Source organism: Equus quagga, chromosome 13, assembly GCF_021613505.1.
Source record: "Equus quagga isolate Etosha38 chromosome 13, UCLA_HA_Equagga_1.0, whole genome shotgun sequence".
Classification (NCBI taxonomy): Eukaryota; Metazoa; Chordata; class Mammalia; order Perissodactyla; family Equidae; genus Equus; species Equus quagga.
In genome coordinates, this window is record NC_060279.1 from 101,566,479 (window position 1) to 101,583,876 (window position 17,398).

Sequence of the window (17,398 nt, forward strand, 5' to 3'; positions counted from 1 at the left end):
GGCGCCCACCCGCGGGCGGCCCAGGCGGACGGCCCGGACGGCACGCCGGGGCCCCGGAGGACGGGCCCTGGTCGCCGGGGACGAGGCCGGCCGCCGGGTTTGGAGACTGGAAAGTAGGTCGGGGGGGAAGGGTGAACGGGGTGGAAGGGAGGAGAGCGCGCACGCGCGCCCCCGGCGGCCGGGCTGAAGTGCGCGGAGGCGGAGGCCCAGGCGCATGCGCAGGTCTGGGCGAGGCCGGGGCGCGCACGCAGCGCGGGCGGAGCCAGCGTGTGGCACGTCCTCCCGGCCGGCAGGGCGGAGGAGGCGGTGCGGGTGCTGCCCTCGCGGCCCCGGACGCGAGTCCCGGGAGAAGCTGGGCACACACACACACACACACACACACACACACACACACACAGCTGCTGTGCCGCTCCCCACCTCGCGCAGCAAAACAAACGCTTCCCTGCAGACTTCGGCCTTGTGGTCATAAATTTTATTAGACTTAGGAGGGGAAGATTATCAGGAGTCCCTAGAATTAAAACAAAAAAAAGTACAAAAGCTACATACAAAACGTGAGCTCAGACGACTAAACTTTCCCGACTCAGGGCCAGGTTCTGTAAGGAAGAAAGAAAGAAAGGGGCGTGTGAGCCGGGGAGGGCGGGAGAAGAGCGTCTGCAAGGTCTCGAGCCAGGGAGGGTGTCCGCTCACCTTCTTGAGCCTCCGCTCCCTGGAGGCCTGGGAGTCGGTCTCGGAGTAAGGGGGAGGCGCTGGGGGATAGGAGGCCTCCTCCTCGTCCTCTTCCTCCCTGTAAGGTCTCCTCCTCTCCGCTGGCCCCTTTTTCCTCAAGGCCTCTTCCAGGAGCCGCCCATCATACTGGGGGTCCCCGGACCTGGAGCCATCGTCCCGAGGGTCCCGGGAGCGGTGGTGGTGGGACCTAGGGTCAGCGGGAGGGCGGTCTCTAGACCTGAGGTCGTCGTAGTGGGCATCCCGGGGGTGTGGAAAGTCCCTCGGGTCATCTTGGTCATAGAGGTCATCACGGCTGCGGCTCCGGTGGGGTGCATAGGCCCGGCCTCTCCTCCCGCTACTTGGGGGAGACCTCCCCGATTCAGCAGAGCCCGGCCGGGTGAGGTCATCCAGAGCATCCACAGAGCGGGCCCGGGGCCGCCGGGCCCCCCAGCCACTCCCTGGCCGCTCTCTGGGGGGCTCTTGCTCCCATCTCCTAGGACTCCGCGGAGAGTGGCGGCCCCATTCCTCATCCCGGATAGGGGTGAGGGCAGGGCCCCGGGAAGGCCGGGATCTCCAGTCGTCCTCGTGGAGGGAGGTGACTTCACTCATGGCTGCAGGGAAGGACGGTGTCAGGAGTCCTGGGGTCCAGCAGTGTCACCCACTGGGCCCATACACTCTCTAGGGGGCGCTAGGTTTCCGGTCTATTAAGTGATGATATGCAGAGTCCTGCACACCTCTCACTGTGGTCACAGAAGGGGAGGGACTGTCCAGGGTTTGCAGCAAGCATCCCTGGGGCAGATGTCAGGGAGAAGTGCTTCCCCCTACCCTCTCAGGAACCCCTCAGACCCCACAGCTCCTGCTCACCCCGCTCTGCACGGCTGTTGGGAGGGCCAGGTCGGGAAGGGTCGAAGTTGGCCAGCTCTTTCTCCATGTAGTACAGGACCCGCATGGAGTCGTCCTGCTGGCTGGCCTGAATCCTGTAGCCGCTACGGACTTCTGGGGACAGGAGGTGGAGGTGATTGGTTTGGGTGGGGCAGATGCTAACCCAGCCCCCTCCCCTACAGGCATGCCCAACCTATTACAATTAGTTCTCACCAGAGGTCACACTGCTGTCTGTGTCACGAAGCAGGGGTACCTGGGAGCTGTGGCCGCCAACTGGGGGAGATGGGCTGTCAGTGGCTGCCCACCCAGAGCAAAGTCCTGCATTCCCAACCCCCTCTCCCCTGTCCTGAATCCCCTCTTTCTTCCAGCCCCAGACTCTCTAGTGCCCAAATGCCCAGCCTACCCCACCCCAGCTGCTCCTGGTTCCCCCAGGCCTCACCTGAGCTATTCCTGTCGAAGTCGTACCCGTTGTAGACAGGACCCATGGGAATCATGGCTGGTGGGGGCGGTGTCTTGGCAGGGGAGAGGTGAGCATAGATGCTGGGAGCATAGATGCTTGGGACGCCTGAGGTGGCTGCTTTGCCAGCAGCATACACTGGGGAGGAGACACAGCGTGAGAAGGCACCCAGGAGCCATGCTGCCCTCCACCGTGACAGAGGGGCTGGAGGGACATGTGCCTGGACCTTCCCAGCCCCCTAGCTGTGGAGCTTCCCTAGGCCCTTGGTTGGTTTCTCGAGGGTCCCTGAAACTAGGGGCCATCAGCTTCCCGGAGTCCACACCTCCTTTGCGATTGCTCAGAGGTTTTAGGGCGGGGGAGTACACTGGCAGGTCAACATCTTTGTTTGACTGTGTGACAGTTTGACAAAAATCCCAAAGTTTTACATCAAATCCCAACTCCAGCCACCTTATCAGATGAAGCCACCCTGGGCCTGCGTTCGTTCTTAGCAACAGCAGGCAAAGATGCCCCTTTAGATAAAACCAACGGGCTGTGGACCCAGAATCCAGAGTCAAGTATTCCTGTTGGCAGCTGAGGCCCTGTTCTACAAAATGAGTCATCTGGGGGATCCCATGCCCACCTCCCCCTCAGGCCACTGGGTCCAGACCCAAATGTGATAGGAATCAGGCTGAGGCAGGAGGTGGGGGCATTCAGAGTTCCCAAGCCTGGGCCAAGTGGCAAAGTATCTTCTCTAATGTTTCCAACTTGTGGGCTGCACCCACTCCCACCCACGCCTGGTTCTAGGCCTGACAGCTCAAGGGCAAATGCTCCTTGCTGCCTTCCTCCCCAGGCCAGAGGCTGGGTGCTGGTGGCTATTCTGTGGCAGAGTCACTGGGCTTAGGCCGGTTACTTCCCCTTGGGACTCAGACAGGAAAACAGCGGGGAGACAGGCTCAGAGAGCTCCCTTTGCCTCTGATTCATTGCAGAGGCGGCAGGCTCAGTGCTCAGCCCCCCAGGAGAGGCCCCTCAGCTCAGGTGACTTGCTGTTTTATCCTCAGCCATGGGACTGTGCTCCCGGCCAGCTCAGCAGGGCTGGGGCCACGGCAGAAGTACAGGGCCTCCGACAGTGAGTTAATGGGGCCTCAGTTTGAGGGGGTAACGGTCTCAGGATGGAGGGAATAGGGCCTTGGGACAGGCATTTGCAGTCCTGGCCTCAGCCTTATTAGTCATTGCAAACTTGGCTGCATCCCTTGGGGGTCCCTTTTCACCAATGAAATGGACTAACACCCATGGCCTGAGCAAGAAGCTCTAGTAAAAATGACACGAGAGAGAGGGGACGGCCAGCATAATCTTCCAGAGAGCAGTGGACTTTTCCAGGGGAATGCTATTTGAGGAACCAGGCTCAATGACTACAACATTTGCCAGCATGGACTGAGCAGTGGCCCTGTGCTGGGGACTCACACACAGTCCTCCCTTAATGCTCACGACACCCCATGAGGTTGGGACCATGCAGAGAAGGAAACAGGCTCAGAGAGGGACTGCTACTCATCTGAGGTCACTTGGTGTGAGTGGCAAGGTGCTGACATGCTCCCTAGCCCTCAGTCATCACCGACGCTGACAGCAGCAATGTCCAGCGGCTAGTGGGTGTGGAGCATTTTCTGTAGGCCAAGCCTGGCACTAAATGCCGCACACAACAGTCGACCGGACCCCCTCGACTCGCCCTGCCTAGCGGGCTCTGCGGTGGCCCCATTTCCCAGAGGAGAAGACTGAGGCCGAGAGGTAGTCCCTCGCTTGCCTTCTAAGCAGGGGAGGCATCGAGCTGAGCTGGGCCTCGCACCTCCGCCTGCCCACGCATGCAGCAGTTGCCTAGGATTTTACTGTTAACGCGGCTTGGGCCGTGTGGGGTGCTGGTGGACGCAGAGCCCCTGTGGAAGGGACCAGGAATCTGGCGACAAAGGAACACTGTGGGCCCCAGGAGGGGAGGCGGGCGACAGGAGGGAGCCTCACTCTCCTCCTCTCCTGTCCCGTTTGATTTGCTTCTTTCCCGCTTCATCCCTGGCCCCACTCCCATTCCTAGCCCTCCAGGTTCCCTCCCTGCGGTGCCAGCAGTGTCCCTAAACAGGAGCCTTGGAAAATCCGGAGTGCTCGCGTGGATGCGGCTTTTTAAAATTGGCTTAAATTATAGAGTGCTGTAAACTTTGTTTGGTTTCTTAGATTTTTTCACTTAAGATTTTGCCTTTAAAGGGAGCTTTCCTTTCCAGTGAATATTTTGTACTATTTGAATTGTTTTTTTTACCATGTGCATAGATTCTACTTCTAAACGGAAAAACTCAAAGTAAATGAAAATTAAAAGTAAATGAAAAGGTGAAGTATGTCAGTGATAGCCTAACACGGCAGGTCCTCCCTGGCCCACTTTCTCGCAAACTGCTCACCTTGTCACCTCCAGACCAGCGGCACTGTCCTGGGAGGCAGGCAGGTGGCCACCTCCTCCCTGGAACCCAGGAGGTGGTGGAGCAGGGTGGTCCGCAAGGGGCGGTCCATCCACGAAGGGTACTTACGGGCCTCAGGGCAGCAGCACTTCTCGGGGCAGCAGGGGCACCTGACGTAGCAGCAGCAGGTATGGGGGCAGCACTGACACCAGCAGATGCCCAGGAGGAGGAAGAGGAGGAAGCCGGCCAGGCAGACCACGACCACGAACAGCCAGTCTGCAGAGAGACGGGGGCAGGCCCTGAGCCGGGCGGTCTGGGAAGGACAGGGACACGGGGACACAGGCACGGCGGGGCAGAGCAGAGCTGGGGATGGGGCGAAGCTGTTTGTAAAGCCTGTCGGGGAAGCCGCAGCCCTGGCTGGATTCTCCACAGCAGAGGCTGGGCTGCACCGGTGGAGGGATACCCACTCCACAATGCAGGCCAGTCCTGGAGTTAGGGGACTCGCCCTGTGCTCATCCGGACAAGGCAGACAATGAGAGGCGACCCGGCCAGAGCAAGACAGGCTGCCAGAGAGGGACAGAGAGCCAGCTGCCCGGATCCCACGCCCCAGAAGAACACGGCAGGCACCAGTCACAGGAGCCCCTGCCTACACCCCTGGACCCTCCTCCGCCAGCCCAGCCCAGAGCCCAGAGCCGGGTCACCAGATGCCATGGAGTCGGAGTCAGGCGGGGTTAGTGGGGGTCCACAGCAGGCGGTATTTGGGGTGGGGGAGAATACTTAAACAGAAGTGGTGTGTGGGGGACTCCACCCCCGTACCTTCCATGGGCCCCGCCTGAAAACCAGGTAAGAGCTCAGCCACCCCTGAGGTCCTCCCTGGAGGGATAAAAGAGAGACAGATTATGCTGGCAAGGACCAGCCCAGGCCACCCCTACCCGGAAGCCCAGCTCCAGGCTCCTCACGGCAAAGGTGTGCCCTGAAGCAGATGAGGGGTCTGTGACTTAGGAGGCACCCAGCACGTGTTCCTGCCCTCCACCCACCCCATGTAGGTGCGGTTTTCCAGAAGGCCCCCATCACATAATTCACCCACTTCCATGCTATTGGGGATTCTGTTGCCCAGAAGTGTCCCATATCCCATGGGCTCTGAAGGTTCCTCCTCAGTTTGGGTGCTCTATCTTCTCCACATACGTGGGTCCTATCGCCCTAAAGGATCCCATCCCATGTCACAAGGACAGTCCTGTTCCATCAGGCATAGTAGGCACAGTGCCCGATGGCCCATGAAAAGGCTTTAGTTTTACTTTAAAATCTGAAGAAAAAAAGTACTACTACCGAATCATGAATTGTCTTTATAGCAACACAATCAAAATCTGTAATTTTTTTATACTGAGGAAGAGGCCCACGAAGACCAAAGAGCCTACAGCCCCTAAGAGTCACAGTAGGGCCCTGGCTCTTCGGCCCACCAGGGTCCCCATGAGTCCAAGCATCCCGTCCACACCACATCTCACAGCCCAGCTCATGCGTCCCCTTAGGTGCCCGAGAGCGCCGTTATCCGGGGGCAGCCACGGCCATGTTCTCCACCAGCGAAGCTCTCTCCACAGCTCATGCACCCCGGGTCACAGGCCCCACAAGGGGCTGCCAGCACACAGGCCCGCAGTTCCCAAAGTACGGTCCCGTCCTCGACAACAGAATGGCGTCCACAGTAATGCTAACCGCTACTGGCCTTTTCCACCCCATTCCCACGTGGGTGGATGCAGGCACTTTCCAGAGGCTCTGTGAGCCAGGACAACATCATCCCTCCCATGGTAAGGGATTGATTTTGTGTTTGTGTACCTTGTGCTTTCAAAATTTCCCAGTTTCAATTTCCAATTTATGTTAAGCAACTACAGATAGAACGCACAAAAACTTCAACAGAAACTCAGAGATCCTCAATAATTGTTTAGAGCATAAGCAGACCCTGAGAGGAAAGTCTGAGAAATGCTGATGTAGACTGTGCATTTTACCAAAGGGCACAGAGTTCTCTGGGTCACTGATGCACGTGATCAAACGTAAACTCTGTCGCGTGACCCGAGCACCCCAGAGTGGGCTCCCCCATCCTCATGCTCACTCACGCGTGCGTTTCCTTGCATCATGCGTATGATGATGGCAATGTGCGGCCCAGCAGCGTCCCACATACAGCACAGGCCCCACGAGACTACATATGTGGGCTGAGAACGGAGCATCTGGCTGATGGCAGCATCCCCCCACACATGGCAGGGGCCTCACAGCCAAACAGGGGCTGCAGGTGGCCAGCCCACCCTACCCCTGGGCCTGTGGAGGTGGCCCTGCTGGAGGAGGCACTCACTGTGAAGCCACCAGCGCCATCCCCACAGGGCCAAGGGCAAGGGGCCTGTGCTTTGGCAAGGGGCTGGGGTGAGATGTGGCCCTGGGGATATGGCAGAAGGTGGGTCCAGCCTCCCCATCAGCCCTCCTCACTCGCTGCCAATCCACTCTGACTACTTCTGTATTGCTAAAAGAGGTTAGTGGGACGAGGTGGGGTCCCCCATTCTCTCCACTCTTAGTCTGGCTCTGGCTTATTTGAAATGTCGTGGAGGGAGGGGCCCCTGCCTGGGGTGTGGGGCACAGGTAAGCCCAAATGACTGGCAGTGCCGTGATGGGACAGCAAAGCAGGCGACAGAGCCCAGAGAGCAAGCAGGAGGGCAGAGGGCAGACACACAGAAGTGGCAGGAGAAGAGGCCCCCCTCCCAGTCCCCAGGCCCTCAGCACCCAGCCCACTCACCCAGGACGATGAGCTCTGCGTAGGCCTCGTTGTTCCCCTGAAGGTCCTGGGTCGAGACCACGGAGCAGTAATACACGCCACTGTCCCCCCAAGCCGTCTGGTCAAAGGTCAGGTCAGCATCTGCATCAGGAGACCAGTGAGGGTAGCAGCAGGGCAGCCTCCCACAGGGACACCAGGGAAGGGGGCAAGGGGTGGGGCTGCAGACGGATCGAGGGAAAGTTAAACAGGTCATCCAAGGCTGTGCTGCCTCTCAGGCTCTATTCAGTCTCTGTGCTGGGTACTGTTATCTTCCTTTTTTTTTTTAGTGAGAAAGATTTGCCCTGAGCTAACATCTGTGGCAATCTTCCTCTCTATTTTTTGTACGTGGGACGCTGCCACAGCATGGCTCGATGAGTAGTGTGTAGGTCCGCGCCTGGGATCCGAACCCGTGAACCCTGGGCCGCTGAAGCAGAGCACACGAACTTAACTACTACACCACCAGGCCGGCCTCTCTTTCCTGTTTTCTAGATGAGAAATCACCTAATCCGCCCAAAGTGAGACAGCTCAGCAGTGGGGGAGCCGGGACGGTCTGACTTCATACTTACAGCCATCCTTTGCACCACCACGCAGAGCAAGTTACCTCCCCCGACATGAACCACCCCGGAGCCCAGTGCAGACCCTGGGCGTGGGTCCAGGGTGAGGAGGCAGAGATAAACAGGCCAGATTCCAGGAATCAAGAGATGCCCCGGCATGAGATGGAGTGGGGGTGGGAGGGAGACTAGGACTGCCCCAGTTCTCTGGTCTGCCCACCCACCATCAGCCCCCATATTCCAGGTCAGGCCCAGGGCTTGGGGACGCTCCAGTCTGAAGCAGCCCCAGGCAAGGAGCCTGTTAATCGCTCCAGTAATGAAAGCCTTTCAGCACATCCGGTTTCCGCCCCTCTCCTCAGGCCCTAATTAGTTAAATCCCTTCAGCCACCCACCTGTGTGGACAGGGTAGGACCCACTGGGCAACTGGCCTTCGGCCCATGGAGGACAGCAGATGGGAACAGCCCGGAGAGGAGCACCCCATAGCCTCCCAGCCACTTTCTTGCCAACTGCTCTGGCTCTCAGCCCCCACTGACCTGCCTACCATCTTGGCCCACGTACCCACTGCCCTTCTCCATGGCAGCTCTGGGGGCAGTGACTGTGTGTGCCCCAGCCTGCAGCAACTGGCACCCACCAGGGCATCATCAAAACCCTTCCTTCTTTGGAAGACCTCACGTCCATAGAAACCCCCGGATCATCAACGTCTGTCTACACCATCCCAAAAGCCTGACCCGACCCGAGACCCTCGGCATGATCTGGCCACTGAGGTACCACGCCAGCCTCATCCCCACCATTCTCCTTCACTCACCAGACTCCAGATACACTAGCTCTTCACTATCCCGCAATGTGCCGGGTCCGCACCTGCCCCGGCTTCCGCTCATGCTGTTCCTGCTGCCTGGCACCGTGTCCTCAGACCCCACAGCGCTGGCTCCATCCTGTTCGCATAGCTCTCCCACCCAAATGCCGAATTCTGTCGGGCAGCTTAGGAGCTGACCATCCGTGATCCCATCCCCAGGAGAACCTGGGCTCCGTGCAAGCAGAACCTGGTCTGTCCCGGCCAGTGCCGAGTCCCCAGTGCCCAAGAAAGACCTGGAAATGAACGTCTTCCCTCCTCGTGCTGACCTTCCTTAGATTTGTTGTCTGTTCCAGTGTCTGGGCACACGGCTGTATGCAGACAGGCCCTTGACACAGTCAGTCAACATGCACCACGTAACCACCGGGTGCACCTGTGTTGCAGGCAGCATCCGAGGCTCCTGGTCAACTAGAGAGCAACCAGGGGACTCGGCGTGGCTCATGGACCCTGCGGCCCCCGAGGCCTTTTCAGGGTGTCCCTGAGGTCAAAGTTATGTTCATAATACTACTAAGATGTCACATGCCTTCTCCACTGAATCTCTCCCAAGTGTCCCCTGGAGTGTCCCCAAGGCTCGTGACATGTGCCATCACAGTGTACGTTGAGAAGCAGCTTATTCCATTTGGCCCGACCCCGAGGAGACGGGCAAAAATATAAAGCCGCGCCCCACTTTCCATGATCGTTTGTTTTACTTTGTTTTGGAAAATATGGTTATTTTTCATAAAAAGTATGTTCTGTATATTAGCCCATAATGAGTTTATTATTGTGATTTTAAGTATTTTTAAAAAATTTATCTTTGCCTCCTTTTCAGCCAAACCATTTATTAATTAGGTTGTTGAAATTAAGATTTTCAAATAACTTATGTTATTTTTTTTTTCTAGTGAGAAAGAATTTGCCCTGAGCTAACATCTATGCCAATCTTCCTCTATTTCGTATGTCGGGTGCTGCTACAGCATGGCTTGATGAGCCGTGTAGGTCCACGCTTGGGATCCAAACCTGCGGACCCCAGGGAGCAGCGCGCGCAAACCCAACCACTACGCCACTGGGCCGGTCCCCTAAGTACTTTTTTAACTTCTCTCAGTTAGCTGGCTCTAAAAACTAAGCTCTTTGAGGACCTCAGGAATTACAAGTGTAAAGAGGCCCCAAGATCCACGTGTTGGAGAACCAGATACAAACGCTGTCCTGACAGAGCTCAGAGCCTAACTGGGAGAGAGAGACAAATGAAAAAATGTAAATATATCGCATACCAATGGTGGTAAGCAGTGTGGAGAAAACCCACGAGGGAAGGCAGACAGAAAGCGCCAGTGTAGACACGGGGGTTGTGCAAGTTCAAGTGCGGTGATCAGGGAAGGTGACCTCTGGAGCAGCTGTGAAGGAGCGGAGGCCCCGACTCCCTCCGTGGTTGCACTTCTAGCCACTGACGTGCGGGGCCCTCTGCAAATATTCTTTCACTGAATCCTGCGAAAACCCTGAACTGCCTTCTCCTCTCTCCTCCGGATTCTCCATCACCCCCTCTCAGCCTGCATTTTCCCACCTGTGTCTTTAAGTCAGACTCTGACCACAGGTCTCCAAAAGCAGAGCTCGAGAGCAGGTGCCTGCCCGAGGCTGCACAGGTGGACGTGAGCCCTCAGCCACAGCACAAGTTCATAGTCAGGGGCTCAGATCTGGGCTCCTGAGGGCTGGATCTGGGCCTCAATGCGTCCTGTTTGGCGTGTGTGATATTTTCAAAACCCACAAAAAATACGGCTTTCCGGCCTCTTTTGATCAATTCCAAGGCCTGGGCCCACCTCCTTCCTGCAAGGCCCACCCTGTTCCGGGTCCCCGTCGGGTCCTGACAGCACTTAGGCCAGGCATCGCTCTGACTGTTTATGTGCAGGGAGAAGACGCTGAGTCTCCAGTTGGGAACAGAAGCCAGGCCTCCTCATCTCTGGGCCTCTGGTTCTTTATCTGCACCAGCAGAGGTGGCCCTCATCCTCTCAAGGGGTCCCAGGGGCTCCTGGGCCCAGTGCTGCTGAGAGTGGGAGGCACAGGGGCCCCAAGCAGCCTAAGGAGGCAGAAACGAAGCTCCCATGCAGGTGCCCACGTCACCCAAAGCAGGGAAGAATGGAGGGGGAGCAGGACCCACCTGAGCTGAGGGACAGCGAGGGGCAACAACCACTCTGATTTGCCCAGGACTACTTTCACTCAAAACTGGGACGGTTGGTGACCCTCAGGAACACCAAAGGGAAGTCCACTTTTCTCCATCCTCAAAGCTGAGATGGAGGAAGCTCCAAGGCTGCTGGGTTTCCTGAGAGGACATACACACAATGGGTGTTTACAGATCAAGGCCTGTATCAAACGGCCCAGGTCAGGGCAGCCTGAGAGACCCGGGCCTGAGGCCCTGCAGCATGAAGAACCCGCCCCAGATGCAGCCTGAGGGTCACGCTGGAGTGCAGGACTCAGCAGAGCCCCGATTCCAGCCAGCCTCAAGGGCACTCCCAGTCTTCGGGCTGTCCTGAGGGCTGCTGGGCAGTCACGCCTGGCCCAGGCCGGAGAGGTCTCGGGTTATGGGGGAGGGGGCCTGGACAGGGTGAACCCCCAAGATGCCCTCTGTCCTCAAGAGCAGCAGGATGCTCCGGCTGAGCTGCCCGTGGAAATTTAGGGCAAGCAGGTTGGGTCCCTCCCTGGAACAGGACTGACAGGCTGGGTCCCTGGAACCCTGCCTTTCATCTGCCGTCTAGAAGGCATGTGCTCCATGGCCCAGTCTCCTGGGGTCTGCAAATGACCTCCCCTCCCCTCCCCCAGCCCCAAGCCCCAAATTAAAGCTCTAATCCTGTTTAAGACAGTGAAAGGATAAATCCACTCAGTGGGCAAGCCTCCATCTCGCCCACTGCCGCCCATCACCTTCCTCTCTGCCCTCTCGATTCCTCAGGGCCCAGTGCCAGTGCTTCCTGAAACCTCGTTCGCGGGTCCGAAGGTGTGCACCCTGGGATCCCACACAATGCACTGCCCGAGTGGGTACTCTCTGAAATTCTCTTTATCTGCTTGTTCACTGCCTGTTTGCCCCACGAGCATGTCACCTGAGGGCAGGGATCTCAGCTGTCCTGATCACCACTCCATCCCCAGCACCTACAAAAGTGCCTGGCACTTACTAGATGCTTGGTAAATATCCCGGATGAATGGATGGATGAATGAATGACTTCCCCACTGCCCCTTACTTCGTCCCAACAGGCACTTCCTATTGGCTGGCAGCACTGTGGTCAGGATGAGGGCTCTCAGGGTGGCCTGGGTTCAAATCCAAGCTCCAGCCCTTTACTAGCTGTGTGCCTAGATGAGCTACTTAACCTCTCTGTGCCTCAGCTGTCATGAGTGTAAAATGTCATGAGTGGCCATGAGGACTCAATGGGAGAATGTATGTGGAGCACCTGGCAAGTTGTAGACTTTCTCTAGTAAAATCTCTGCCCCTTCAGTTCACTCAGGTGACCTCTTCATGAGCCCTTTGCTGACCACCTTGGGCAAGCCAAGGGGTGACAAGCTCGGAGTCCAGACCCAAAGTGGCTGACTTAGAATCCCAGCTCTGTGACCCTGTGCAAGTCACTTGACCTCTCTGGGCCTCTGCAAAATGGCAATAATGGAACCTCCTCACGCAGTTACTGTGTGGTCTCTAATGAGTCAATCCATGTGAACCTGGATTCAAGCCTGCACAGAAGAGGCCCTTTCTCAGTTGCTATTTATATAAATTGTACTTATTATTGCTGGTATTGCAGTCTTATGGAACCCCGGCCTCCCTCTCCTTGACCCACTTGTCTTTATCTCCAAGCACTCAACAGTATGTGTTGTGTTGACCTTGTCCGCCTCCCCCGCTGGAGCTGGAGCCCAGGAGGGAAGAGGCTGGCGATTCTGCTCGCTGCCATCCAGGGCCTCATATGGCACATGGTATATGTTAGGCGCTCAATCAATCTTTGCTGTTAAATAAAGGGATGGACAAAGGGATGGACAGAGGGAAGGATCCTTCCCTTTGTCAGTCCTTTCAGACCCTGCGCTGATGAGCTTCCAGGTGGGGACCCCAGGCTGGGCACCAGGGAGCCAGCGCCCCACCCAGGGGAGCACAGCTCCGCCCCCGCCTGGTCCCCGCCGAGCCACCCAACATACTTCCGGTGATGGTGATCCTCCGGCCTTGGTAGTAGTCTCCCAGGGTCACGGTGTTGCCCTGCTTGGTGGCCACCATCCTGACGGTGCGCATGCTGTCCTGGCACTCCACGTAGGGGTTGTAGCCCGGGTTGCCGGCCGCCAGCTGGGCATTGATCTGGTTGTCGACGCTGGCTGGGGAGAAGGCGTCAGCGATGCGGTCGCGGCAGAAAGACTTGTACTTCCAGACCACGATGGGCGGCGTGGGGGTCGTGGTCATCTGGTAGGTGCAGGGTAGGGTCACAGGCTGGAAGAGGATCACGACGTGGTAGGGGTCTGACACAGTCACCTGGACGGCGCTGGCAGGGGCTGAGGGCAAGAGGAGAGACAGCAGGGACCACTGTGAGCCCAGGGAAGTGTTTCAGCAGCAACGAGCAACATCACTGTCACCAGCTTGACACTTCAAGTGTGTGGCTTCAGGGAGCGCCTGGCACTCCTTGTTCCTTAATCCCCAGGATGGGTGAGGTGGCTCTGATAACCGTGCCCATTCTATAGACCCGTGCCCATTTTATAGACCCACGGGGCAGAAGGAGCAGGTACAAAGCGACACAGCCAGATTCCTCAGAACATCCCGTCCATCCCTCTTCCCAGAGGGTGGCCTCGGAACCAGCCGGCCCCTCTTCCCTTGGCCATTCTCTCATGGGAAGGGCCCTCTCCCTGGGCCTGCAGAGGCAAGCCCAAGTGGCCACCGCAAGCCACAGTGCTCGGGGCTCCGCCTCAGACACAACCACCAAGGGTTCCAGGTTACCTCGGGTTTTGAGAATTTGGGGGAAAAATTTTGGAGCTTGACCGAACTGCTTTGCCATGGAATAGCTGAAGCCCTCATGTCTCCATCAGCCCCACCTCGCCCTACCGAAAGCCATCTCAAATGAACAGGCCAAGAGCCCTTCCTGAAAGGTAGAGGCCCCTCGCCCCATGCAAACAAACGTCAATCCACGTGGAAGCTTGCCAACAGGGGGTTGAAACCAAGTCCACAAGTCCATCCCCTCTGACTCTCAGGCACAGACACTCCGGAGCCGCGCAGTCCCCAATTCCACACCCACCGAGGCCTGGGAGCTGTTTCTTGATCTCCTCCGGGAAGCGTCCGATCCAGCCCTCGAGTGCCCTCTCCCCGGTACCCCAAGACTTAGAGATCTCGGGGTGCGCCCAGGTCCCCATCCCGGCTTTTCCCAGTGATCGGGTGGTCCTTCAGCCCTACCCTACAAAGGCCTCCATTCTCCTGGCCGCTCCAGGGCTCCCGCTCCGGGCAGTTTCACTTCCTGCTCTCTCTGAACGCGGTCGGGCGGGCGCGCCAGACACGAATGGGAATTCCCCGCACTGTGGCACACCGGGATCTCCCGAGACCCCGGGGGACCGGAGGTCCTCGTCTCCGCGCGCTCCCTCCCCCAGCTCCCCTGCCTCCTTGGCGGGGTAGAACTCCATTCATCCCCCTTCTAAGTGCCCTCCAGCCGTTCCGCGGCACCAGGGGCTCGGCTCTCCGTACCTGTGCAGAAGGTGCTGAGAAAGAGCCACACGAAGACGACCGCACCCCAACCTGGGGTGGCCGGGTAGGAGCCCGGCCCCCAGGAGAGCCCGCGGGCCACAGGCGCCATCGCGGCCGGCTGGGCGCGTCCGGCCCGCGCCTCCCCTCCCAGGTACCGGGAGGGTAGGGGGCGCGGCGCGCACCAAGGCTGGAAAGAGTGCATGCTCCTCCCCTTCCCGCTTCCGTTCCTTGTCCCTATTCCAAGCCCACCCAGCCCTATTCGAGAATTTGAATGACCGGAAACAACGTGAGAGCACGCTTCTAGCTTTTGGAGAGAAACTTGCTGGACCCACCGCGGTTCTCCGAGCCACTCCACCCCCCGCGCGCTCTGGGGAATGGATCGGCCCAGGTACACGGGGTGAGAACACAGGGCTGGGCTGGGGAGCGGGCGGCGGGTGGGGCTCCTCCACCTCCCTCCCCGGAAGTGGGCTGACCCAGGTGCGCTCCTGCCCCGAAGGTCCGAACCAAGTGACCAGCTGCCGGGAGGGCGCCTGCAGACCAGGGATCCTGTCCCGCCCGCTCCTGCTCGGGCCAAGCCGAGCGGAGTGTGAGTCACGAGAACTGAGACTCAATTGGGTGATTCACCTGTCGAGGGGGGGGGCGGGTCCCGCCGCGCACCTGTTCCCTCTCTGCCCACACCCCTCTCCCCGGCTGGCTGTGGACCCGCCTAGGTACACCCTTCGGGGAGGGGCGAGTCTAAGCGCGCCCTGGGCTGGCTGGGAGAGGCTGGTCGGTTGCGCCTAACTTTTTCACTAGCTCTGGGGCTGCTGCCGTCCCGGCGGACTGAGGCTCTGCAGCCTTCCTGTGCCTTCTGCTTAGTTACCTTAAAAAAACGAGAGAAGTTCCCGGAAGGGAAGCTCTGCCCCCGTAGGGACGCCCGCGGGGAATCAGGCCCAGGAAAAGTTGAGATTCTCCTTCGGAAATTTTCTCCGTTTCCCCCCATTCCCAACTCGTGGTTCAGCCCCGGGGCATCTTTCGCCCCCGGTCAGGCCTCCGGAAACTCTGGCTCTTAAAGGGGCCGTGCGGAGGCACGGGACTAGGGACAGGTTTCCGCCTAAGGATTCCCAGAGACTGGGCCACCTGCGCCCTAGGGCGGGGCGGGGCGGGGCGGGGCAATGGGAGCGGGGGGGGCGCTCAGCGCGCCTCTGCTGCCTCCCGTGGCGGCTAGGGGAAGCGCGTCCTGGGGAACACGAGACGCTCCCTCCGAGGAGACCCTGGAGGTCGCAAACTGACCACTGGCTAGCAGGTTCGGTACCCAGGGATGTTTTGTTTGTCTGCATCCTGTTGAAACTAAAGTCAGATCACGTACCTCTTCTCAAAAATTTTCCTGTGGCTCCTCCCCTCAGCAGAAACCAAAATAATTCTAGTGGCCTGGTCCTTGTCTGACCTCACCTCCCTCTCTCTCCCTGGCTCTCTCAACTTCAGCCACACTGGCCTCCCCCCTGGTCCGGAACGTGCCCCTCACACTCCCACCTCAGGCTCATTGCACTGACCTCTCCCTCCGCCGGAACACCCTTCCCGCATGTGGCCACAAGGTCTTCTACCTGTTTTAGGCTTTACCTAAAGGTCACCTTTACGGCGACACCTTACTTGGCCACTTTTTATAAAATTTCAGCCAGTTCACATCCCTCCTACACTTCTTTTTCTTTAAAAAAAATATTTTTGTGTGTGGTAAAATATACGTACCATAATATTAATGATTTTAGCTATTTTAAGTGTTCAATTCACTGGCATTAATTACATTCACAATATCCTGTACATACCACCACTATCAATACCCTAACCTTTTTCATCACCCCAGTGTAAACTGTACCAATTAAACAATAACTCCCCACTCCCACCTGCTTCCGGTCCCCGGTAGCCTCTCTTCTACTTTCTGGCTCTATCAAATTGCCTGTTCTAGGTGCCTCATATAATCGGAATCTTATAGCATCCTTCTGTGTCTAGTTTATTTCACTAAGCATAATGTCTTCACAGTCCATCCATGTTGTAACAGATATAACAATCAAAATTTCATTCCTTTTTATGGCTGGATAGTGTTTCATTGTATGTATACACCACATTTTGTGTATCCATTTATCTGTTGTTAGACACTTCGTTTCTTTCCCCCTTTTGGTTATTGTAAATAATGCTGCTGTGAACATTGGTGTAGAGATTGCTACTTTGAGTTCTTTCGGATGTACACCTATGAGTGAATTGCTAGGTTATATGGTAGTTCTGTTTTTAACCTGAGGAACTGCCAAACTGTTTTCCACATTGCTGTACCTTTTACATTCCCACCAACAATGAACCAGGGTGCCAGCCTCTCCACATCCACACCAACGCTTGTTATTTTCCGTTTCTTGATTATAGCCATCCTAGTTGGTGTGAAGTGGCATCTCATCATAGTTTTGCTTTGCACTTCCCTAACAATTAATGATGTTCAGCATCTTTTCACGTACTTTCTGGCCATTTATCTATTTTCTTTGGAGAAATGTCTATTCAAATCAGCCCATTTTTTAAATTGGGTTTTTTTGTTGTTGTTGAGTTGGAGGAATTCCCTTTATAGTCTGAATATTAATCCCTTATCAGGTATCTACTTTGAAAATACTTCTTCCTAGCCTATAGATTCTTTTCACTTTCTTGATAGTCCTTTGATGCACAAAAATTAAGTTGATGAAGTTCAGTTTATCTGTTTTGTTCTTTTCTTGCCTGTGCTTTTGGTGCAAAAGCCAACATCATGAAGATTTCCCCAAATGTTTTCTTCTAAGAGTTTAATAGTTTTAGCTCTTAAGTTAGGTCAATTTTGAGTTCGTGTTTGTATATGGTATAAGGCAAGGGTCCAACTTCATTCTTTTGCATGTGGTTATCCAGTTTTCCCATCACCATTTGTTGAAAAGACTGTTCTTTACCCATCGAGTGATCTTGGCACCTTTGTCAAAAATCAATTGACCATAAATGTGAAGGTTTATTTCTGGATTTTCTATTTTATTGCATTAGTCAGTATTTCTGCCCTTATGCCGTGTCGGCTGACATAAAGAATCTAGGTAATGGTTAAATGGAGGAGTTTATTCGATAATCAAAGTGAG

General features: G+C 56.7%; 1 protein-coding gene across 9 annotated transcripts; it reads right to left on the minus strand.

Annotated features, from left to right (window-relative positions):
- Positions 1–450: 450 nt before the first annotated feature.
- Positions 451–15,347, minus strand: LSR (lipolysis stimulated lipoprotein receptor). Of its 9 annotated transcripts, XM_046681180.1 has the most exons (11): positions 14,292–14,617; positions 12,773–13,117; positions 7,226–7,345; positions 5,269–5,325; positions 4,582–4,728; positions 2,027–2,182; positions 1,801–1,860; positions 1,570–1,701; positions 1,196–1,316; positions 688–913; positions 451–593 (listed from the first exon to the last, which is right to left on the minus strand). In XM_046681180.1, the coding sequence occupies exons 1-11, from the start codon at positions 14,491–14,493 to the stop codon at positions 558–560; spliced, it is 1,602 nt and encodes a 533-aa protein (XP_046537136.1). In that variant the 5' UTR covers positions 14,494–14,617; the 3' UTR covers positions 451–557. The 9 variants fall into 9 exon arrangements, with proteins under 9 accessions (XP_046537136.1, XP_046537137.1, XP_046537129.1 ...); XM_046681181.1 differs by lacking the exon at positions 14,292–14,617 and adding an exon at positions 15,154–15,347 and having other exon boundaries at positions 688–1,316; XM_046681173.1 differs by having other exon boundaries at positions 688–1,316; positions 1,570–1,698.
- Positions 15,348–17,398: the final 2,051 nt, after the last annotated feature.